The sequence below is a fragment of the Rhinichthys klamathensis genome, unplaced genomic scaffold (genome assembly GCF_029890125.1).
Source record: "Rhinichthys klamathensis goyatoka isolate OS25496 unplaced genomic scaffold, OSU_Roscu_1.1 h1tg000048l_1, whole genome shotgun sequence".
Taxonomy (NCBI): Eukaryota; Metazoa; Chordata; class Actinopteri; order Cypriniformes; family Leuciscidae; genus Rhinichthys; species Rhinichthys klamathensis.
The window spans coordinates 351722-377655 of record NW_026606594.1 but is presented as its reverse complement, the minus strand read 5'-3'; the positions used below and the strand labels follow the sequence as shown (position 1 = coordinate 377655).

Sequence of the window (25934 nt, the reverse complement as noted above, 5' to 3'; positions counted from 1 at the left end):
CCTGAAATGGAAGAATGCTACTATACTAGTCTTCCTATTTATGGAGAATATATAATGTATACATTATATGCACAGAAACCAAATCTCCTTTTCCATATCTGACCACCAGGGCTCCAAAATTTGACCTCACCGAGAAGGCCATGGGGCATTTATCGACGGGATAACCTCCAGCCTCTGCTGTCAAATTTAACATCATTTATTATTTCTCAGCTGCAGACAATACTACAATAACTATGGCAAACAGTTTTGGCAAGTGGTTTTCAATGACATTCACGATTGCTGGATAAGGATTTTTAAAAATAATTTATTTGATAGAAATCACACGTAGCCTACCACGTAAAGCAATTTCTAGTTGATTTAGTCAATGTTTTAGAGCTGAACATTCAATATAATTGGTCAATATAATAATTTCCATGACTGGGAACCCTGATCATTCACTATTACACATGGGTAACGGAGTTAAAAATGCACTTTATTAATTCTAATTTCCAATTGTATGTTTGATTTAATTTTAACCATATTTTAATTATCATTTAATGATTTGTTGGGTATGAGTTAATATAGTCCACACACTCAACATGGACTGCAGAGCCTCCGTTATTTACATTGCACAGAAACAGCGCGAAAAGAAAAAGAGTTGAATGAGATACACTATAGCCTACTGTGATGTGATTTTTGTGTATGTATGGTAGAGGTCGTCTCCTGACAACAGTGTCTTGTGATGCTGAGGAGCAGAGGTGCAGATAGAAGGAAACAGTAGACCAGAAGCCGATTAATCTTGGAAAACCCGTCAGCTGGAGTTGTCTGTCTTCATACCCTGTCCACATCCGTTACATGCATGGGCTCTTTGTGGAACTAGATTGTTTTGCTTCATTACATTTATTTGTTACTACATTTTATTGTACAAAGAACATCAAAATGATACTATTTTGGTGGAAACAATGAGTACATTCATTTCATCAGATTCAAATGAAGGTCGTTTACAAAAAAACAAGAGCTCCTGAGAAGGTTCTGTATCAACAGGAAATAAAACAGTTTTATTGAACATTTGTGTATATGAAGTTATATAACAACAGTCAGAAACTCCACAGAGTGAATCACTACACAAAGTGAAACGAAATTGTAAAACACCTCATCAAAAATGAAGGTATACACAGCAATATAACTGTCGGCTCGCCGCTGGGACGAGCAGCATGGCAGGAAAAAACACCCCGAACAGTTCTACAAGATTACAGAGAAAATTTCCACACACAAAAATACTCAAGCAGGCAGTTGATATACACAAAGGCAACTAGGATCTCCCTACAGCATCAGATTCTAATTCTTTACACAGCTTTTTCTTGAAAGGTGGCTTTTCGTTGTAGCAGAGTATCAGAGGGTTGTATGCATGTGCTGTACTGTACGTCGTTGAACGCCAAGCGATAGGGCTTTGTTTTTTTCTTTTTCCAAGTCGTCGGAGCTGTTTGCGTGCTTTGGTAGGCTTTAGTAAAAGATAGCGTTGCTTTGCAGGACTAGAAATGGCTTTTTCAGACTACTTTACAAACCTCTGAGGTGCAACGAGCAATGCTGTCTTCTACTGTACGTCCGGCTCTACACCTAACGTGCAGCACCTGATAGAGCGATAACACCCTTTTGCCATACGAACCGAGTGTAGTATTGTATATTCAATTCGTGACTCTAAAAACGGCATTTTATGCTTGTTTCATAAACGAGCCTCTTGTATTAAGATATTGTAGACAACGAGAGTACATCAGTTAACATAGGAGTAGTCGAGGAATAATATTGTAGGCCTACTTATAGTTGCAATTACACGTTCTGGAGATCTTCTCTACAGGTTCGATCTCTCCGACAGGGTAAGAAATCATATTCAGCTATGAATAAAACACATGAATCAATATTTATTGCGACATTGAAATGAAAGTGCCAACTATACTTGGTCCCACGATAAAAAGTAGAAACAAAACACACAGTCCATACTGTACATTCTGAGTTCCATAATAAATATAAAATGGTCTTCAATAGGGCACTAAAGGAACGATAACCAGGTAATAGTCATGAGTGTAATCATAACAAAATGGTACAGCCAATCATATTAATAGTACAACAGATAACAAGATTGATACAATTCTCTTATATCCAGGTGATCTCAATAATGAGGAAATTATATCAGGACAAATATAAAAATATATACACCTATTCTGAAAGGGAAGGGTTTTATATATAGCCTATATATATATATATATTTATTTATATATATATAGAGAGAGACAGATAGATAGATAGATAGATAGATAGATAATCTCATATTGGGGGGTACATCCTATATATGTTTACCCAAATGTTTGGATGGTTAAATCTGTGTGCAGGAAAACTCAACAGGAAAAAGGGAGGAATCCTTAACAAGTTTACAGATGTTCCAAACTACACACGTGTGCTGTGACCTAACCAGACTACGGTCGATGGATGCGTCGCCCCCACTGAATAGGGTTGTGATTTTTTGTCTTTTTTTAACCCCTATCAAGTGACACCGCCCCTTTAAAGACTAAGGGAATGAACATACAAGTATTGCACAGTGCTCAACAAAATGCTGTGTGAATTGACCTGCTTGCGCGCTCGGACGGCAATGGTTATTAGAAACTGACGATTTCTCGCTGGCGCACCCTCTTTCGTGCTCTCGTCTTGTGATAGGGGGATGGTAGCACAACATCACTATAGTACAAGATGGCCGCTACCTACTGAAAACTACAACGCTAAGCACACACCGCAGTCACAGTGATACACAACTCAGTCCCTAGAGACTCCTATGGAATGACAAACAGCTTTTTTTCCTCCTTTTATTTTTAAGTAGTAGTCACCTACACAATAACATTGCAAACACTTAGAAACTCCTCCTGAAGCTAGCATCTAGTGTACGTGAGAGGTTCCTCCAAGATAACTCATGGTTTCAATGGACTAAACGTCTACTCGTCCTCTTGTTAGACCCGTAGTAAAGGACATTAGAATGTAATGTTATCACCTGTACAGACCATTAACTTTTACGGTTATTGTTAAGGATTCGCTAATGCTCATGGCGTCCGAACCGGCCCGCTTTTAAATGAACGGACCGTGCGAGCTGAGCCGCAAGTCAACGTCGTCGCTGTTTCCCAGCAAGCAGTTGTCCGTTCAGAGACGGTACAGTGCAAAACAGTAGCCACAGGGGAAGGGATTGGCAGTTAAGCATGGCTAACTCTATCGTCACTGTCAGAAGGCAACAGAAAGCAAAAACTGCTGTTTAGGGCACCGTTGCGGCCAAAATACATTGTTCCCCCGATGAACCGAAGCTACGACCACTATCCGAGCGGAGTGTGCGTGGAGGGAGGAGTCGCGTACGCCTCCTACCTCCCCAAAAACAATGGCAGTGTTTAAAAGCTCGTCTCTCCTCCTCATCGACTAGTCGGACCGACCGCTTTGAAAGTTGCCGTCCCTCAAAGTTTGATTGAAGGCAAGGGAGTCTCTTGAAACAGACGCCCCGGTGTAAATAAATCCCCCCGTAACCCGGCCTTTAGCAAAGATCGTAAAAAAAATCATGCAGTTACCAAAAATATTCAGACGCTGACTTAATCTAAAAAATAGTTGTCTTAAAGCTAGAGTCAAAACTCTTGGTTTCATTTTGTTGAGGCTGAACCACAAATTCGTCAACGAAACGAGTCCAACGACAAGAAAGCAAGTGATTCACAAAATCAAGCTTCAAGGAAACAATGGCTACAGCTTGAGACTGTCCCATTAATTGTCAATTTCCAGTTTTCGTGAAGGTGCCAAATCAGATCCGGGAATCTAAGGACCGAAAACAAGAAAGAAGCAAACAGGGGACCCGTTCTACTAAAAGTTAACAGCATCACCGTATTAGAAATCAAAAGAAAAGGCTGATTGGTTTTCGTCAAGTAAGAAGAATCCCTTCCGTTATAGAGGTTTAAGCAAAGCGTACAGGTCCTCAGTTTGATAAATTAGTACAAAAAGTTTTTACGCAATCATGTGCTTGTATAATTGCCAGCAGCATATTACATTTATACCATGAAACCATATTAGTTAATGGCCGTGGTGTTCCGTGTGTCTTTAACGTGTACATCTGTATGCTTTTTTTTGTTTGTTTTTTGAAGTAAACATGAAGCGCAAACCGTCCTTTACGAAGTGAGTGTACCTCCACTAGCGTCTTGCAGGTTGGAATTCTTTAGCTCGTAAATATTTATATAGAGATATATCGTATATTTTAGTGGAATGCAATAAGGTAAAATTCTTAAATCCCGTTATATATAATATTGGCTCTTCTATGTCTGCATTTACATCATTTAAAATAGAACATCTTATTAAAAACATCAAGATATACACAGATTAGGAAACGGGTAACAACATACAAACACATAAACTAGAAATCATTTTCATCTGCATACTGATATATACACCTGTGGTATAATAAATTCCTCCAGTCATGCGCTATCTATACAGATCATATTGCTTAAAAGAAGGGGGCATTTGGTCGGGGACTTTTAAGGTCGTGGATGGAGGTGAAACAATAAAGGACAGAGAAAAGTTTATCGACGGAAGGAAGGAAGGAAGGAAGGGGGTCGAAACTGACGTAACAACACAACATCTCAAGGGGGTGGTCCGAGAAGGCGGTTTTCTTAGACACAAAATTAGAAGTGAGGGTGCATGGATCCTTATATCACTGAGGTATCTACACGCACTGGGTAAAGAGCACTACACGGGTGGGGTTGTGGGGAAGGGGGCGGGGCGGGGCGGGGCTTGGGCTGCTCTATTTTTTCTGAGCTGCCAGCTGGGCATCCACTTCCTCCTCCGGCTTGAGCACGTGCCACTGCGCGATGGGTCTCCTCGGGTTGGCCAGCATATCTGACCAGTGACGGAGCTCGGTGCCTGAGCTGTTCAAGCCCACAAACACTTTGCCGATGGCATCGTTCTTGCCAATCTTGTCATAGTCCAGAACAGTTATAACAACTTGAACTTTCTGTAATAGAAATTAGAGACACACAATTATAGACGTAACGCAAGACTTTCACTTTGTTTGAACATATGCCAGGTTATAGTTCCTCCAGCACTTGATGAATTATTACTTCTTCCGATCAAAAAAATCTAATTCTGACTCAAAAGAAAGGGTGGCAAGGAGTTTATTTAAATATGCCTGGCAGAGCACTTAATAAGCACATGCACATGCACCCCTGCAGAATAAAAGTATTCATTCTTTAAAAAACAACAACATTACTGTTGCTGGACTTGAGTAACATTGTTTAACAATGACTGAAAATACACATAGTGGTGCAATAGTTGACGCCATTGAATTCCACCACAATTATCTCAGTGTGACAGTCTATTCAAGGGCCTGTTACTCTGCGGCAGAGTGAGTCTTTGAAGAGCATGGCGGCAGATACCAAAGAAAGGCCAGCGGGTGCTACCAAAGAGGTCCGGACAACTCGGTAAATTGACTGCGAGCACACAACTGAACGGTGTGAGTTCGGGGTCAATGGCTCGCTCTTAGCTTGCTTACTAGGAGCCTGATCCGCCCGCGCACAAAATGCGAGCAGACGATATGAATTAGTGTCTTCAGAGCCCTGATTATCCTTCGATCCACCTCTCTGCTTGGATTTCACTGACCGGTGAGAACAGGCCTGGGGCTATTGTTCTCGGAACCAGAGCTAATTTGCCATATAACGAAATATTGAGGGATGTACAATGAGCGAGGAACTGTTAGTTCGGGGTAGCAGCTTTTAGAAACGTCTGCTGCTTGGTGAGAATGGGGAGGGAGGAAGGCCTCTCTGGTTAACACAACCCCAAACACACTTTGAATTCAAAGCAGCTCAAAGCATAAAATGCATCCTCTAAACTGTGAAATGCTGAATCAATTTGAAGCAATTTTACTCTTGTTGCACTAGCAAGCATCGTACCCATTTTATTCTCCAACTAATTAGCAACTACATTTTTTTAAAAGCCTCATGCCGAGCCTTATCGCATTTCACAAGTTTCTTTTCGACACAGTGTTCGCACAATTAGTTTTCGACAACGATTAAATTGTGAATTTGCGTCGGATTTGCCGTTGCCATATGCAAGCTACGTTTCAGTAACAAAGTAACAAAGACAAATTTCATTACCTGGATTTGTTCGAATGGCACTTCGAAACTGAAAGACTCATTGTAGTAAGGGTTAAGGGTGTTCTTTTTGATTGTCGTCTTCTTTTTCTTCAGCCGCTTGCCGTTCTGCATCAGGTGGATCTTGACGTAGGGATCTGAAAACACACAGGAACAGGACATAGCATGAGAAATTCTTTTTCACTCACTTTTTTGTTGTCCCCCAACTTATTAAGGATAAAGGTTTCCACAGTCTTGGAAAATCTGGATATATGAGGGAATTTTAAAAGTGTGATTTCTACACCTGGTCATAAAAAGTGAAAACCATAAAGAACATTCAGTTTTTGGAATAAAATAATTGATTTACTTTTAATTTTTTGCCACTCCTAGTTTCTGTAAATATTTATTTATCTTTTATTCTATATATTCTTATTTTTTTCCCTTTCATCATTCTGCTTTTGGACTGTCAAGCTTTTTCTGTGAAAGCTACTTCCCACCGGAATACTCCGCCAGATGATATTAAGAGGTGTCCGTCGATTGGTCTTTTTTTTTTTTATAATATTTTTTTTTTCCGTTATTTTTCCAAAAGCAAGATAACAACAACAAAAGAAAGAAGAGAAAAAGAAAAAAAGAACACACAAACAAAATAAGTGTAATATACTAAGATTTCCACAAAAAGGATATTCTTTGTTACATTAAAGTATTGAATCACTTGAACCCAAGAAATATATTCTTATACATTTGAATAGATCATATACAATCCCAATATGAGAGGAAGAAAAAAAAACAAAAAAAAAACAACAACAAAAAAGACCCACTACTGCAACACATTGACCCAATTCTTGTAAAATGTCTGCCCAAGGTCACTAAATCGCCACTGTCTTTATTTTATTTAGTTAACCTAAATCTGGTTGTATAGGGGTTATTTAATCAATCCAATCTCTCCATAGTACTGAAAACAGCTGTGACTTTAGTCTTAGAGCATAGGTTAGCTTCTCCATTGTAAAGATATCATGTACTATGTTCTTCCAGTCTTCGCGAGTGGTTGCAGCCAATTTCTTGTAATTGCTTTCTTGCTTGCTATTGTTAGGATTCTGAACAGGTATTTGTTTGGAAAATCACTGCTAATCAAACCCAAATACATCACCTCAAAACTGAGAGGAATTTGTATCTTTAGAATTATTTCTAAACAATTATGTATCTCATACCAATATTGATTAATAGAAGGACAACTCCAGAAAATGTGAAAGTGATTTGCCTTGTCAACCCCACAACTTCTCCAACAATCGGATGGTTGTTGCTTGATCTGGGCAGGTGTGGAGAAAAACCTAGAAACACCCTTCCACGCGAACTCTCTCCAGAACAAAGAATATGTAGTTTTCCATTGTGACTCGCATATGCTTTCCCACTCCTCCACCGAAAGACTCAGATTACCTTCTCGCTCCCATCTGCTCTTTATGTATAATGTGTCTACCTGCTTAGCTTGTTGTAGCCCACCGTACAGCTTTGAGATTATGTTTTTAGACATCTGATTGATAGGCTAAAAAAAAAAAACCTTTAATAACCCATTTTCTCCTTTCCTTGCCACATCTCCTTTAGCATGTTCTAACGATTGGTCTTTTTAAAACCAAACTTAAAACAACAACAACTTACCTTTTAAGCACAGATAGTGTTTGTTATGTAACTGCTTTTATAATATACACTCATATCTTGTCAAAGAAAGAGAGAAAAAAATGTGTTTGTGTACAAATGCAAGATTTTTGTTGTTATTTTATTATTGTGAGGTTTGTTAATGGTGACCTGCCAAGGGACTGCGAATGAAAATTAGCCATAGGCTAAATCTGGCACAGTGCATTAAATGGAAACTTTTGTGTTAAATATCGCACATGATCCCTTTCCAAATTAATAAATAAACTTAAATCACTATATATATTGTTTCTGTGCACGCTGGCACACGACATCTGCAGCCTCTACTGAAGCTCCGCCACAGAGCAGATCTCTAGTGGTACGTGTTAGGATAGTCCAAGCTTTTATTTACACATGGCAGCTGTGTGCCCTCCAGTCTCTTCCCTGTGATATTACTGCCATTCAGGCACATCAATCTCTGCCTGTGCCTCAAAGCACTATCATTTCCAGCATCTATATTCTGTCCCCATCATGCATCTCACTGATTCATACTCACCTTTCTTAGAATCGCTTTTTGATTGAAACCTCACAAAACAAGTTAAGGATGAAATATCAACAAAATATCTGATTTTACGCCTATACACCTTCCATTTTGAAAAGGGGAGCAAATGCGTGTATTTTATATTATACTGCGTCTGTAAAGAGCGGTGGCATCATATGCCTTCCTGAGCCTTACAATAAAAAAAGGATATAGCAGCGGTTATTAAGGTGAGTAATGGTTGAACTTGACAGATTTAACTGTTTCAGAATTACCTTTTGTCCAACATGTAATTTCATTTCACCTCTTCTCTCCCTGACACTCTTATATGACAGGAATTTCAAAACATCTCTGGCAATCCCATTTTTCAACTAATCCAAATACTCTATCTCTGTGAAAATTTTTTAGAGTAGCACATTCCATACAGAGAGAGAGAGAGAGAGAGAGAGAGAGAGAGAGAGAGAGAGAGAGAGAGAGACTTCGAAGGCGTGCTGAACTCCATACCCCTACCATATTAGGAGCAGGGCAGCACAAAATCTGTGGCATGCGGTTTTTGTAAGTGTAGATCTTACATCTCATAAGGTGAGGGTGTGTAAGGATGACCATTATGCATACTGTATATAGTATTAGGACTGTAAAAGATAACATGTTAATCGAAATACATTTTAAGCTACATATGAATCACACGTATTCCAGTATATTAGAAGATGTTTTAACAGTGAAATATTTTCTCCCCATCTCCTTCACTCTTTATAACTTTGTCATCATGTCATTTTCACTTATGTACATCACGCACATCACATTTTTCATACAATATTTAATACCATTCAAAAGTTTGGGGTCAGTAAAACTTTCTAAAATAAATAAATCCTTTTATTTTGCATGGATACATTAAATTGATACAAAAGACTTTTACATCAAAAAATTCTATTTAAAATCAGTGGAGTTTCTATTCATCAAAGAATCCTAAAACCTGTCACAGTTTCTACTAAAATATGAAGCAGCACAATAATTTTACATCGATAATAATAAAGAATATTTCTTGAGCAGCAAATCAGCATATTATACTGATTTCTGAAGGATCATGTGACACTGAGGAGTGAAGACTGGAGTAATGAGTGCTAAAAATTCACAGGAATAAATTACATTTTAAAATATATTAATATAGAAAGTTATTTTCAATTGTAACAATATTTCACAATATTACTAGTTTTTGGAGTATTTTCTATCCAATAAATACAGCTTTGGTGATCATAAAAAAGTGAGCAACATGGAAAAATCGTACTAAAAGCTTATTACGGTATAGTGTACATATATTTTTAAATCAAGATTTTAAATTTATGGAATTATGGTAGCACTAACATGAACCTGTTCATCCATGTACTGTGTTGTACTATGGATTAGGATATTTATTATTCATGTTTGCTGCCATGGCGAGAGTTGAACTAATCATGTGCATAGACTTTCTCTCGAAATTCTTGCATATTAAGGAATGATATATAATGCAAATACTGTTTTTGTGACTGCAAACTGTGTTAATAATTAATTGATATGAAGTGTATAGGTTGCAAATGTTGTACGGCACTTAAAGAGCTTTTGTATGGCTTTTATGCCTCTAAATGGCACAAAATCTCTTTTAAATGGATTTCTATGGTATTACCCATAAAAAAAGGTCTTTCAGATACAATGAAAAAGTCTGCTTTCATATTTCCCTGATTCATCCATGGAGCTTCACACTCTGACCGTCGGATCACATTTGGATTGAACACTGATGGATTTAATTCAGATTATGCGAGATGAAACGATATATTTCTCATAATAGAGCAGCACAGCACCTCCTGTTGAACTTACACTAACACTGCATGATCTGAAGAGCTCTGGCTGCTCGCTCCATCCACTTTTAAAATGGTGAAAAGCATGTCTATTTATGATGTTGAACTTAAACAGCACTTCTCCGGGCCTATAACACTATTAACGGTGGTGCTTTTTCCCGGTTGCTTGGCAACAGAGTGCCTGAGGTTTGAGATTGTTTGGGAAATCTGTGGTAGTCTACACTCACACAGAAGCCAAGCTAGAAGTTTGTGGTTCAAGGAGTTGACAGTGCTTGTAATGACTTCTGTTAATGGTTCATATAGTCACTTGAGAAGCTCATCTAAATAGGATACTGAAAATCCAAGTGAAAATAATACTGGCCCTTGTTTCTGATGTGGTATGTTTTCATTGGCTCCGGCACATACTGTAGGCATGCAGTCCCGTATGGACTACAGACTCATAGGTGTCTCCTAGTGGTGGACAGCATGTACTGCAATGACCCACAACTATAGAAATGCTATTAATAGCCAATTTGGTGGTGATTTGCTCAAATACATAAACATGACTATTAATAGTCTATGAAAAAGTATCTGGAAACTTAAGCCACACTTAATATGTATACATATTCTTTTAGAAGTGTTGTTATTTAAAACTATTAAAATCATTTTCTTTTAATTGAAATTCAGCTAAAATAAAACGTTACATTACATTAAAACTTACATTAAAACTTACATTAAAAATTGAAAAGTTACCTTGGCTGAAATAAAATAAATAAAACGTTTAAGTAACTAAATATTAATACTAAAATTACTAAAACTAAAACAAAAATAAAGGTCAAAAGTTTGGAAACATTACTATTTTTTATGTTTTTAAAAGATGGTCATCAAGCCTGCATTTATTTGATCAAAAAACAGTATTATTGTGAAATATTATTACAATTTAAAATAATGATTTTCTATTTCAATATACTTTAAAATATTATTTATTTCTGTGATGCAAAGCTGAATTTTCATCAGCCATTACTCCAGTCTTCAGGGTCACACGATCCTTCAGAAATCATTCTAATATGCTGATTTATTATCAATTTTGGAAACAGTTGTGCAGCTTATATATATATATATATATATATATATATATATATATATATATTGTATATATACAAAAAAAACATCTTTGATGTAAAGAAAGTAAAAAAAGAACAGCATTTATTTAAAATAGAAATATTTTGTAACAATATACACTACTGTTTTTAAAAGTTTGGGGTCAGTAATTTTTCTTTCTTTTTTTGAAAGAAATTATATATATATATATATATATATTATATACATATACTGTATATATATATATAATAAAAATGACAAATGCACATAACAAAATGACTATAACTTAAACTAAAATGAAAATGAATAAATACTAACAGTATATAAATACTAGTAACTAAATAATAATAATAATGTTACTAGTTTACTAGTTATAATACACTGCATGTTAGATACAAAAAATAAAAACAAGTGCAATATGCAATCAAACGATAAAAAAAAAAAAAGGTAAAAAAATGTAGGTAAAAAAAAAAGGTAAAAAGTAGGTTCCCCTTAAACTTACACGTGTGCGTTTAGGAATAGGTGTGTTTCTTCAAAATAAATGTCACTTGATATTGACATTCCAACATTTTTAAGTTGGGTTTAAGTGTCCATATGCTTTCGGAGACTTTGAAATTGTACCTGGAGCTAAAGCAATACAACATGGTACCAGCAACACCAAAGTCAAGAGTGCAATAACCGATAAACTGTATAACCTGAATGCAATGCAAGCATCTCCCAAATGCATTGAAAATAAATGTAAATTTGTACATATATGAAAATACAATTCATAATCTAAACCACAAATATCGACCTAAAAGCACATGGAAGAAAAGTACAGAGATTGTTGTGAATTAATTCAAATTACATTTATTTTAGCTGCAACAACCACGTCTTGTGTGATTAGGGAGAGTAAACAGGATTTGAAAGGAGAAAAGGATAAATTATAGTGTTCTGATGAGTCGTCCTCCCTGTAGCTGAATCACAATGGAAACAGTCACTAATTATTGGCATGATCCATGCGGGCCTATTGTTTCTAATCATGTGACGGCTCTTTGGACATGCTCTCCAGTGATTCCTTTGGGAGAACGACTCCCCCGTAACAACAATTAAATCTGAGCCATTTTCACGAACTTGGAACGAGAAGAAAAACAGAGAGAGAGAGAGAGAGAGAGAATGCAGGGACAGAAATGTTTTTCTAGTACAATCAGTGGGAACACAGAGCGCTTTGTCAAAAATGTTTATTTCAAATGCAAACCGTCGGAGTCTGGCAAAATCCCAGTAATTGACAGAGAAAGCACCCTTAACTGCACAATTTTCGCACAGGATTTGATCGATCTGGCAAGCGGCCATTCAACAAGCACAACGATGTAACGCGATAGGAGGTTTGGGGGTTATAGTTATCACATTGTGAAACCTATAGTCCTCCAAACACAAGCCCATAAATAGAACTGTTAACAGTGTTAATTTCATCAGAGCTCTGGAGTACCTTATGAAACGTGACTGACAGTTTATAGCCGGCTTTAATCTGGATTGCTAATGGACCGGGGAGAGCGAGAAAGTTTGTTCTCAGCTCCGCTGCTAATAGCTGAGCGATGAGAAGTAAATGTCGGGTCTCTTGGCTCCCAGCAGTGGGTCTGGAACTGATGGCCTGCGACTGGAGGCGAGAGGGTGGGGAAGGATAGATGGACGAGGCAGAGGCCGTTTTTCATAAGTGGTTACAGCACAGATGAGGGCTGATTTCTGAATGCCGAGATGTAAATTTACTCGGCGAAAATGTATTCATGTATTCACCAGAGCCGAATATTACTTCAGCTGATAAAGCGCAGCTCTCCGTACTGCCGCAGGTTTGAGAAGTGTCGGATCATTTCAAGCCACATTTCGACGCCCTTGGGATTTGTAGCTGTGAATGACTGCGTATGCATTACATAATTTTAAAAGTGAAAGATATACTAAAAGTGACTTTGCATTTACATACAGACAGCATTGAAAAATGAAACCGTGTTAAGGACAACATGAAAGGAGCATTCACGATGCATTTAACTCCCATAACGCGTCTTTCTTAGTGTATTCAGCCGGAAATTATGTAAAGCAGGAATCTGATTAGATGCAAAGATGTTAGGCTATTATTGTAACTGCATGGTCTAATAAGAAGAAAGGTCTAAGAAAGTGATTATATTTTAAAGAACAATTAAGAAAAACATGTTATGTCTTTATGATAATGTGCACTATAAAATCAGCACCTTGAAAAGCTCACTGTATAGGCCTCTATATAATACTATATGCATCCTATATGCAAGCCTGACGCATCCAATATGATACTCAACAATTTTTTTGTCTTTGGTTAAAGAAAATGAAATTTCTGACTATTATTTCACATGTCAGGCATTACAAACAGGATCCATTTTGATTTCACAGTGTATGGTTTATCGTGACAGCTGGCAACAAGAGAGACAGTCCTAAACTGTCACATAATGGCACAAGCCAGTAACTGGACTCACCTGACAGGCCACCGACATCCATCTTCTTCAGGTTCTTGGCCTCCAGAACGACCACGGTCAGTTTGCCAGCAGTGGGCACATACCGCAGAGAGAAACAGATGTCACCCAGCTTCTCTTGCTGCGAGTGGTAGAGAAAAGTTCAATCAGGGACATCATTGTCAAGGTAAATAGAAAAACTGAACCTGAAAACCAGGTCAAATTTATTCACTGATTGAATTCTCCAACAAAAATAGTGCTTAAGAAGAAAAGCCGAGAACCAAACATCTTCAACTAAAATAATTTAGCTAGCACACAAGAGGCGTGAAATATTCCTCTTTACACAAACACTTTTAGACTTTCTCTCACTCAACATGATTGATAAGAGAAATTGAAATGAGGAGCACAGCGTTTGAAGTCTTTCAGTCTGATTCATTTTCCACAAATGTAGTTGCAGGGGTAAACACATTGAAAATACATTTACATGTACACACATTCCATTAATATTTCAGGAGCCATTCTCATAAACATGGGCGCAAACATACGTGACATATAGAAAACAACAGGAAGGGGTAAAAGGTTACATCACTTTACTTTCGACTGGCTGATGCCATTTTCCACACAATCAATTTTCTGTCAATTAAAAGGTCATCAGAACAAAACAAAATATTTCACTGCTTAATTAAATGAATCCTACAAGGTAAATATGTTGAATCGACTGCTGTTTGACTGAAACATCGAATTATTTACACAGAACAATTTTTTTTAAGGAAACCAGGAATTGTGTAGGGGGAAAAAAAAGAGCAAAGAGGACTGAACTGAATGGAATTGCAAAAAGCTGCGGTCTTTTGCAGTTGACTTTCATTTTATTTTTTACTGACACTTAAAGTGCCATCCTCAGGACACCACTCTAGAGATCCTTTGGTAAAAGTCAATACGCTCCAGCTTTCTCAAGCGTTGCTTGAAGTACTTTGCTAGCTCATCGGACATGGAGTGTTACAGCAGCACAAACTCAAAGAGCAACCTTCAACGTATGTAGATAGCCTTCAACTCTCTGCCCTCAGCAGGCTTTTGACAGCATCATAATTAACCTTTACATCAAGGAACCGTGACACACAAAAACAAGGTTTCCATAGAAACCACAGCTTAAATGCTATATTCCATGACATTTACCATGAAAATTGAATCTCCCCAACCACTACTTGCAAAGTCACACTTTTTTATAAATAAAACAATGGCACGGGCCAGCTGATTAACTGACATTTCCATTGAAGATAGATAGCCCTCAAGTCTTGCACCTTTACAGTAAGTGAATTTCCATGCAGCTCCAGCTAAATGATATTTACTCTTGTTGTGTGCAACCTTTAAAATATACGAGTTAACATTTGGGAACATTTCAAACTTATTTGGGGCATGTGTTAAAGAAAAGCACTGAGAGTATAATGCTTTAAACGTTTCAGTCTTTTTACCAAATCTTGAACATTTTTATTTTAAATATATAATATATTACATTTATATTCCTACATATAAAATCTGTGAATACTTATAATTTAAGTAATACAAATGATGTTGTATTATTTTACACAAAGTTGGTCTCCACATGTGGGATGCCATGTTGAGATCACATGTCTAGAAAAACAAAACAAAAAAGATTTTGACGCAGTCACTTAATAGTTGCTACCAAGTGGTATAACAATGTAAACTTAACAAGTCAGTGAACAAATCAATGTGAATGGATATGACTTAATATTTTGTGTGAACGGACACATTTTTGTTAAAGTCACTGGGAAAAATCACTAGTAGTGAACAACTGAATTGGCAAAATTTCTACGCTTAAGAAGGTCAGGCAATAAAAATGGAATATTCACTCATAACATAGTATTTAATCACATTACCAGGGAACAGCAAGGTTATTTCCACCCATGTGTGTTACCTCTTCTTTCTCAGCGCTCACGAGGTCCCTCCACTCCTCAGTCACATGACTAAAGTCGACTTTATTCATGGGCACCTTCACGTCTCCAATGGCGTCGTGTTTGGAGAAGCGGTCAAAGTCATATACTGTCATCATCAGTGTTTTACCTCCAAGCTCAGTGTAGGGAACCTGTAGGATGTAAACGGTGAAAATAATTGCTTGCATACCTACCAGTCTAATCTTTCTACATTCCAGTTACAGGACTTATCAACCAAGATGTTGGGATGAAACTATAGGACAATTGCAGGTGTGCAAGACAAAGACAAAGAGAGAAAGAGAGAGAGAGAGAGAGAGAGAGAGAGAGAGAGAGAGAGAGAGAGAGAGAGAGAGAGAGAGAGAGAGAGAGAGAGAGAGAGAGAGAGAGAGAGAGAGAGAGAGAGAGAGAGAGAGAGAGAGAGAGAGAGAGAGAGAGAGAGAGATTTGATTCTTGATTGCCTCCAATTGAGCTGTTTTTCAGACAAAACTCATTATCCCGAAGGACTTGTTCCAACATGGCGACAAACTGCTTGATTGGCCGGGAAAGAGATAAGACCCAAGGGTTGCTATTTTGTCCTTGACGCTATCACACACACCAGCTCTCCAGTGTCTTCATTTCAATAATGAAGGCACTTGTGATTACATGTCTCTTGATGTTGGCGTGTGGTTCATTTCTCATTCTCAAGGTACCATGTCAGTTGAAATTGTGCTAGACTAAACGAGAAAAAAACAGGTAAACAGTCCTCTACCCCTTTGGTTGGCTCAGTTATATTGACATTTTTTAAGAATTCAACACTTCACTTAGCAATTTATTAGAAATTTAGAGGTCTGACTGCGGTAATTACACAAAAATGATTTTCTAGCTGCATGTCGTCTCATAAAAACGAATCGGAAAGCTCTACTGAACATTCAAAATAGAAATTATGCTCCTTTCTGGATGACAGACACCTGCAGGAGTCCATCCTCACATTTGCGTGTAATTACTCCAATGCCTCGTGTCTTGTTAATAGACCAGATAAAGTAATCAGAAATAACTTGATCTACTGTATGAGTAGAATGTGAACACATAGATCCAATGGCAAATTGCATGTTATGTGAGCATTCAACAACGTTTGATTGAGTTAGGTGTTTGTGACCTACCTTAAATGTGAATTGCTCATTGAAAACAGGATTCAGCGTCTTCCGGTGGACCTTGGTCTCAAATTTCTTCTTCTTGTCTGGAAGAAGGTAGACCTTCACGTAGGGGTCAGAAGTACCACCCATATCCATGGCAGGCAATTCCGCTGCTTGGATAATCCCCACTAAGAGCTACGAGGGGTCAAAAGTCAAAGTTTAAGAGAACATGATTAAGACCTTGAAGAGGAGCGTGGTCTTTGTCTCAACCATCATCCCACCACCATTCTGTAGATACCTCTGTTATGTCACGTAAAAGTACTGGTGTTCATTGTAAATGTTGTAATGATCTGATTCATTTAAAGACAATTGTTGCTCTTTTAACTTGTGAGCCTTGGGAATATCTGCTTAATAATATGAAACGCCACCGAGAGGTCAGTTATAGCTATGATGCTGAGGTGTGTACTTCATGCCTGGCCTGCATTACTATTTAAACAGTCCCAGCATTAAGGAGGCGATGGGGTCAGGCCATGTCAAGCGTGGGCCTCCTGATCCTATCTCCCCATCAGCTCTGATAATTGATAGGCCGGCTGGCTGGGCTGAGGTCCTGATTGACCTGCCAGTCACCATATCCCCTGCATACCCTCATGGGTCCTAGAGCCAGTCAATCAAGTTCCCATCAGCTTCCCATAAAACACCCCGTCTCTATGTCTACACAGGCACTCGGCCAAAGATCTCTCTCTCTCTCTCTCTCTCTCTCTCAAACTCAACTTGTGCTGCCACAGAAAGGACTATAGCTAGAGACAAGCATTGCCAGTGTTTCTGGTTTAGATGGTGGCCATCAGAGAACCCTGTGATTGTTCTTTTGACAAAGGAGCTATAAAGATTTTAATATCCTGTCAGGCTGTAGTAATGTTTGATTTTTGCTATTAAATGGTGATGGGTTTCAGGTCTGGACAGTTTTATTGCTTCATATTGTCATCTTGGATAAAAAAAAAAAAGGACATGTTCTGACTTCAAGAGAGAAACACCCTCCACAAACAGTTCGAACACAGACACAAACAGCAAAAGAAAAATCTTTATTTTGAAGGAAATGGTTGCAAGGTAGAAAATGCTCCACAAATAATGTCCATTGCTCCCATAATCACTGACTCCATAGAGCATTGGTGAAATTTTACAGTTCGCTATTTTTGGTCATGCTGAAATATGACCATGAACGTTGTCAGGACTGGAGAATTAAAATTTCAATATATGTTGATGCAACATGATTTAACATTTACTACTACTTGACAGGAGAAATTTTCTTGGATGTCACTGTCAGTCTCACTGGAAGTTTGCGACCCGATAACAGATGACATCTCTAAGTCTAAACGAGAAGTCTTTTGTAAGAAGCTCCTAGCTGTGAGTTAGATTGAATAGCTGTGAACAACTGCAGCAGTATGAGTCAGGGTGGATCTGTCTCTGGGTGGATTGGACATAGATGGGGGGGGTGAAGGAATATTTAGTCCTGATGAGACTTTGGCCATAATAACCTTCAATCGCTCTGCAGGCTATGAAAACTTCACACAGTTTGAAGAATCAGATTGATGCAGGACATGCTGGAGGAAGGTTCAACCGTATGACTTCACCTCAGTGGGTTCAGTACTCACAATCTCTCATCTGAAGGCTTTGAGCTGTCATCTTAAATAAGTGCTGCAATGGTTTTCAGAGAAAACCGTTTTTTTTTCAGGGGTGTTTGTTATTTGGCATAAACAGTGAGGGGTTTCTGTCCTTAAAATACCTGAGATTCATTAGAAAACAGGCCGTGATGGCAATGATTCACCTCAGTGAACGTGTATGTATTCGCAGTTCAATCCACATCTCATTTCTATCCTTATTAATAACATCGCCCTTATCTGCACCCTGTCTCTCAGTCTCCCCAAGGAGCCGCCCTGAATTCTGAGATATTGTGTTGTGTGGCTTTTGTGACTGCCATGTTTTGTCATTTTTATTTTTACTCTCTGGCTAAAGGTTCAGATTACCTTTAAACAAACCCAGAGTTTAGTTGAGCTCCCTGGAACCTTTCCCCTTTGGAAAGGGCAAGAGTTGCAGAAAAATCTCCCAGACCAAATCTCCTCTGCCTGAAGCGATACTCGGCTTGATTTAAAGTCAGACGGGAAAGAAGCACGCAGATTTCCTGCTGGCATGGAGGGTGGAGATACATGCAAGTGCGTCTGTCTAGCGGAGTGTGTGGGTCTATGGGTTGAATCTGGGTCAGGTTGATGTGGATTTCTCTGCATCTTCAGCACTTGTTTAGTGAATTTGCTCCTTTGTGTACATGCTACATTTTATACTCATATTCTTATCCCACATATGAAGGCTTTAGTTAAATTTACCAGCTATTTGTAATATTTTTGTTATATGCCAAAAGTATAGAACAAATGCAGTATCTTAAACATGTCATTCTTGTTCTTAAAACGGTTATGCCATAAAATTAACGCATTACCAGTAATTTTGTCATTTCACCACTACATTGACACCATACATTGAAAAGCTGTAATTTGTGAGTATGTGAGTATGGTGGATAATCTTGCTCTTTCAGGTCTCTGTGTAAGACTATATGCACAGCTTCAATTATCTGTCAGCCAGGATCCGACAAAAGGAAGCGCATTCATTCTGGAAGTCACTTAGCTTTCAAGCTCAACAGCCTGTAAGAGGCGCCCAGTGAATTTCGGCTTAGCCTCAGAGTTGAAGACAAGCCAGCACCCTCATTCAGTCAGTGTGGAAGAAAGCCGATTCAAACACAAATCTAACTGCTGTGATGTGCCCTTGACATTCACAGCATTTGGTGAGTTTACAGGATGATGGGCATTATTTCTTAAGTGCTAAGTCGGAATTCCTCTGGCTTTCAGAGATAGCACTTAATAATAGAGCGCAGCTATAAAAATGACTCTGAAAAGTGATTCATATTGTCAAAGTTCACTCTATCTTTGTGTTTTCAGTGTGTATTTTTTAAACACACAACTTATAGTGAGTATTCAATTATGTTAGAGTGACACACTGAATAACCTTAGAGGAATGGGCATTATTTGAATGGAGCTGGTTACATTTTGACGGACAAACACGCTGTACTTACGAAGAAGACCTCACTAAACACCACACACAGTGACGGTGATTCGGAGACGGCCCCTTACCGTATTCTCTGTGAAATTGTAATCCATGGAGTACTGTAATTTGCCAAGTTTCTCTTCTTCCTTAGGCTCTGCCTCTTTCTCTGTATCCGTCAGCCCTGTTTCCGCATCATCCTCATCCTTCAAGGCCTGAAGGAGACACCCACTAACAGTCAGTCCTGTCGGCCCAACGCTGGCGCAGCCCGATTGCCCTCGCCAGAGCGCCGGGCCAGCCCTGGACCAGCCTGCTCTTCAACCGCACCTCTATTAGGGGGGAGCAAGCACTAAAACACCACAGCAATTAAGACCATGACATGCTCAGTGATGCACTAGACTTGGGCTGTGAACCCCTTTCTCTCCTATGGAAAGTCGTGGAAAGAGTTGCAAGAAGATGAATGAGTGCAAGCAGTTTAGGTTGGTGGGAGGGGCAAGGCTAGGGCTGGGGGGTATGAAAATATATCGACAACGCATATGGTACTGTATATCGCTATTTTACAATGGCTTCGAACTTGGCTCATCCAATCATGTTTATGACGTTTTACCCTTCAGACTCTTCATGGAGGACTGGAGGGCATTGGTCCCTTTAACATGAAAGATTAAGTCCATAAAGAGGCTTATTATTGCGTTATAAATTATTATTATTATTAATGTTATGTTAAATATTAGTATATAGTGCTTGAATTTTTATGTATATTGAGAAATATAATACTGAGTTTGTGTATATTATATTATGGCACAGTTATGTTCACTTAGTTGTTTCTGCATAGATTCCAGACTAATAATGAATTTGTTACTAATAATCTTATATATATTTAATCTTCTAATTAATCGCAATCTTCTTAATAATTAATTAATTATGCATCCATAATAAATAAATAAATACAATTATTGAAAAACATTGATAGTTATGTAATATTCAAAACATTATAAGAAAAAATGTTCATCGTGTATACCGATACTTTGATACAAAATGACTCTGTCATACCGCCCAACCCTAAGCAAGATGAGCAGACAGATGTTCTTAAGAAATACATTGTACAATACATTGACCTTTATGCTATTCCAGGCAGAACAATCTCTGGCATCAACAAATCAGTGGGGAAATGTTGTGGATGGTGTGGCAGTAGCTCCCTAGCTAGCCTGAGTCTAAGACGCTGTGTTAAGGGAAAGTCGGGTGAGCTTTGTTGTCGCTAGAAAGCATGCGATTGTTGAGGCAAACTCAGCTCTCGGTTCATTCACTGTGAAATAGTTGCCTTCTGAAAGGGCACTTTTGCTCATCTGTAAAGCATGCAGGGCATTCACGTTCTCAAGAAGAGTGCTCGTATAGTGACCCTCATTCTCTGTGACGTGATCTTCAACACACACAGTGGCGTTGTCATGACCCTTAGTTATTGGTGATAACCACCACGCTCATGGAAGCTGTAAGCATCATGCCAGCAGAAGGTGTTGGTGGGAGGGATCATATTGTGTACAGGGCCTGTCTTATTAGTTGTTGGGTTACAAGTGTGAAAGCAGAAGGCTGAACAAAATTGATTTCTTTACTGTCTTATCTCCTTCTAATGACCAGACTAGTCTCACAAGCACTTGTGCACTTCAATTCAACAAGCTTTTCGAGGTGCTTGTTAAATTTAAAGGCATAGCTCATTCAGAAATCATTTATTCTCCCTCATTTGTTGCTCCAAACCCATATGAAAGCAGAACACAAAAGGAGAAGTTTAGCAGGACATGTGACATGTTCTTTTCCGTGTAATTAAAGCGGAGAGGGCTTAAAGGCTAGTTAGCCAAAAAAACAACAACAAAAAACAGCAAAAATCTTGCTTGACGTATTATGTGGTCACCATTCACTTTCATTGTAGGGAAAACAGCAGCTAGGACATTCTGCTAAACATCTCCTTTTAAGTTCCAGGGTAAAAAAGGAAGTCAGACAGCTTTTGAACAGCATGAAGGTAAGTAAATGAAGAAATATTTTATCCCCTTAAATGATTATTTTTGGAACTGTAAATGATTAACACTAGTTGGTATTTTGCAGCTGTGAGTGTCCTTTATTGATACCCTTTACATCAGACTGGCAAAGCTGATGTTTCAAAAACATGTCAGCCAATTAAAGATCAGTCTGGTCATCGTGTCTGAAAATTGCTTCTTGAACAAATTTGTCCTGCTAATGAGGTGGGTGCTGTTCTCCTTCAGGACATTTTTCAATTTTAGGTTCAAGTGGACCAGATGAGTACTGATAATTTGGCCAAGGGCAGTCAAACAAGCCGAACGCATCACTAGCCGTTTAGCAATCCGTACTTTGACAGTTCTCTCAGCCATTTCACTTTTCTTTTAAATTGGTAACTTCACTCAAGCAATTTCCAGTTGCTTTTTTGGACATCGAATGAGAAGCATGTTTACAATGAGAAATCAATGTGGTTCAACCTTGCTGGAGCGTACCCAAGTGCATTTTTTCTCTTCATATATATGTGTATATGTAGACTTACACACATATATATTGTAGATATACATGTACTGTGTGCATAGTTACATATATGTTACTCTACTAGAGTAAACCTGTTATCAAGAGGCTATTAAAAGTCATTACAGCAGGCTATAGAAGATCCAACAGCAATTGGGAACCTACCGCCAGTGGCAATCCCGTAAAGTCATCAGACAAAACATAGATAAGGAGGACATGGAAGGAAGAGACACAAATTAAAACAACCACACACAAAGGTGACCACATGATTCTGGGCACACCAGGAGAAATGACTGTTGAGAAGCTCAAAGCTCCTTCTGCTGACAATAAAAGATGTATCTTGTGCAGGACATTATACTGCCAGATTGCTCCGGATTAGTGTGTATCATTCAAATACCTGTGCTAATTGGTTAAATAAGAGTGAAGATTCATTGACCTTTAATATTTAGCCCATTAGCACAGGTATTAGAAACTATATATGGGTGTTTCCCTGCTAAAAACAACAGGTTAAATAAGCTTAAGTTGGTTTGTTTAGTCTTAGCTGGTTTAGCTGGTTGTCTAACCTGTCTAAGATGGTCTTCAGCGACCCAAACTCCCTCTAAAACCACCAAAGAAACAAGCCTAACCACCTTAGGCTGGTTTAAATTGTTTTATTCAGCAGGGTTGTGTTTCAAAATATCGATTACTGTATATGTATTTCAATGGCTGCAGTTATTTTTTTTTAAACACCCATTTTGAATGTACTAAAACACAATGTTGGTTTGTAAACATCATATAGCAGTTATTGTATATCTGCTTATCACCAACAAGTGTTCGCATTTGGTTTGACGCTGATAAACTGTGACATTCTGGAATGGCACACTGGGTTTTTAAAAAGTGTTGTTAATTATCTGTGTCTGTTCCTCTTCACTGTGCTTTGTGCTCGAAAATCAATGTCTCTAATTTGGGATCTGAGTGGTCTTGGCATGGTCTCAAAGCCAGTGTCCTTACACCGTGAATTAAGCTGACTTTGTCAATTATTCTGTTAGAAGTGTACTATTGCGAGCTTGTTAATACAATTAACATGCTAACTAGGGTTAAAGTGCCAGTGTTCCATATAATTTGTGTGTGTGGGAAAAAGCGAGCTGCATTAATGTTCTTTCTCCTATTTTTTTCCTTATCTACTGTCATTTCTCTGGGTTGATACCACTTCATAGCACAGTTAACCATATGCAGCACTACAAAAACTGTGAATTAAGTTAAATGCAAGAAAAACAGAAAAAAACTCAATACTTTAATGAACCGTTAACATGCCCAGGTTTGCAGTCCTGCAATTAAATTCAGCTGTGAAACAACATCATCAACAGATGACTCGATCTAGATTGAGTTGTCTTATGAATATTCTTAATTAGCATTGTACATTAATAAAATAATACTTGAGGAAATAATTATTTCGTGCAACTGCTGACCACTAAAGAATAAGGCTAATCCAAAAATAGTAACAAATTGTTTTTACCTCGGTTTTGACACCGTCTGTGACGTCCTTCATGTTGATGGCATTCTTGCCCTTGTCTTTGCCCTTTTTCTTGTTCTTCTTCTTGAATATCCACTTTTTGCAGATGCAGAAGCAGCAGGAAACAACTAGTACAACAGCAACGAATGCGATGGCGACGATGGCCCATGATGGCACTGTGCAGACAAAAACACAGAGAAAACATTCACTACATTTCAAATCTTCTGAAGCTATATAATAGCTTTTTTGTAGGAACAGACCTAAATTGTTGTTATTCAAATCTGAGTTTAATACATTACATTCACTGTATGGAAAAGAGCAGCCAGGATATTCTATCAAGTTTCTCATTTTCTGTTACACATAAAAGCCATATGGGTTTCTAAAGACAATAATTTGTAATTTGAGGTGAACTATTTCTCTTTTAAACTTTCCCCATTTATGTAGATAAAAGCTGCACTAGCATGACTGAAAATAGCTGTTCTGTGACCGGACTGAGCTGACGTGGTTCCAAATAGGCATGTTGTTTTACAGAGCAACAAAGAAACGTAACAGGCTCTAAAGGGAAAAGTTTCAGTGTGTTGGTTGACACTCTTTGATCAATTGCCAGAGACCTTCATGTCTGCCGGTCGCACGGGATTAACGATCTTCACTCAGACAGAGATGTTGCAACGCTCTAGTGAGAGTAATCAGCCAATTTAGCTGAAAACAGGAGCTGTTGGCATTCACAACTTGCCATTTGATCACTCTTGGAAGACATTTTGAGCTTGACATTCTTAACGCAATCACCCTGAGCACAGGATTTATTTGATTGTCAAGGACAGCATGGAACTACATAAACGGAACGAAAATACTCTGAAAAGTATGACGTTTAATAAGATTTGGACTTAATAAACAAAAATGTATGCACACTGACCAAGTTGCTCTAAAAAATATTTGAGAGCAATTTACATCCATACAGCATAGTGATGGACATGTTGTAACCTAAAATAGTATGTGCTCTTCTGGTCATGACTTTATAAACACAGCTCCGAACTCCAGCGAGCGCTGTCAGGGGAGGACAATCGAGCTTCTCAGCTTTTCGACAAGATTAACAGCCTCCTGCCAAGAGAAAGAGCGACGCCTCTATACAGCAGGGCTAAAACTGCATGCGTCAACAGAGCACGAGCACCAGATACAAGAATGTCAGTTTCCTAGACTCAATAGAAGCATCCTCCCCAAACCCACATTTGCTGGGAATAATTGGTAGACAGATGTGGTAGAAGAATCCTACATTCAGAGACACGTACAGTAATTACCTCTTTTGCGCACAACACAACAAACACCTGGCAACCAAATGGCGACTTTCAGGGAAGCAGATTTCTTCAGAAAAGACGACGATTTTTCCACTCCAGATTTGAATGTGCTTGATTTGCTCTGGGACAATGAAGAGTCAAGGACTGTATAAATAATGCCAGACTCCAGTGAACAAAAGACATCTTGTATGCATAATTTGGGAAACATGCAAGCACTCAAACATGATATGGCACATCTCAAGAAACCGGTCAAAGTCATATTTCACCTCAAAATTGAAAGAAAGAAAGATTTTTTTTGGTGCTATGTGTTAATGAGAATTACTTAAAAACTTTATTATCTATTCTCATGGAAATGTTGGGGTTGGATGTGCTTAACTGCCCTAAAATTAATGTCACAATCAAATCATAGTGGATATCTATAGGCGTCATATAATATCATGTATTATTATTTTAATAAGAGGTATAATTTAATTGATTTGACATATTTCTTTTTTCTTTGTAATATTGGGTAAAATGTGATCTGTTTTTCATAAGATTCATTCATTTTATATTTCAAATGAAATTCCAGCCAGAACAGTTGGCATTTAGAACATGTCCAATATCCGGACAGCTTTTTTTTTCTTTTTCTTAAACGTCCTCAATTTGAAACATCTTTTGTTTCTCTTATCGTGAAGACTTTATATTTGATTTGGCAGTAGAGAAACATTAAAATGAAGGCTGCATCTCTATCTCCTAGGAGGGTTAGACTTGCTACCACAGGACACATTTCCCAAAGCCAGGTCCAAAGGGAGAGAAAACAGGGTGCGAGAGAGAGAGAGAGAGAGAGAGAGAGAGAGAGAG

General features: G+C 38.2%; 1 protein-coding gene across 4 annotated transcripts in view; it reads right to left on the bottom strand.

The window, feature by feature from the left end:
• Positions 1-1018: 1018 nt before the first annotated feature.
• syt1a (synaptotagmin Ia) overlaps positions 1019-25934 on the bottom strand; it is a 206973-nt gene continuing 182057 nt past the window's right edge. For 3 of the 4 annotated variants that reach the window (XM_056247446.1, XM_056247447.1, XM_056247448.1), the window contains 7 exons: positions 23806-23978; positions 19880-20005; positions 16734-16901; positions 15579-15746; positions 13670-13787; positions 6138-6271; positions 1019-4999 (listed from right to left, as the gene is read on the bottom strand). In XM_056247446.1, coding sequence (XP_056103421.1) covers positions 4790-4999; positions 6138-6271; positions 13670-13787; positions 15579-15746; positions 16734-16901; positions 19880-20005; positions 23806-23978 — 1097 coding nt within the window. In that variant the 3' untranslated portion in view covers positions 1019-4789. The remainder of the gene's footprint in view (positions 5000-6137; positions 6272-13669; positions 13788-15578; positions 15747-16733; positions 16902-19879; positions 20006-23805; positions 23979-25934) is intronic. The other variant, XM_056247450.1, reaches the window with a different exon arrangement.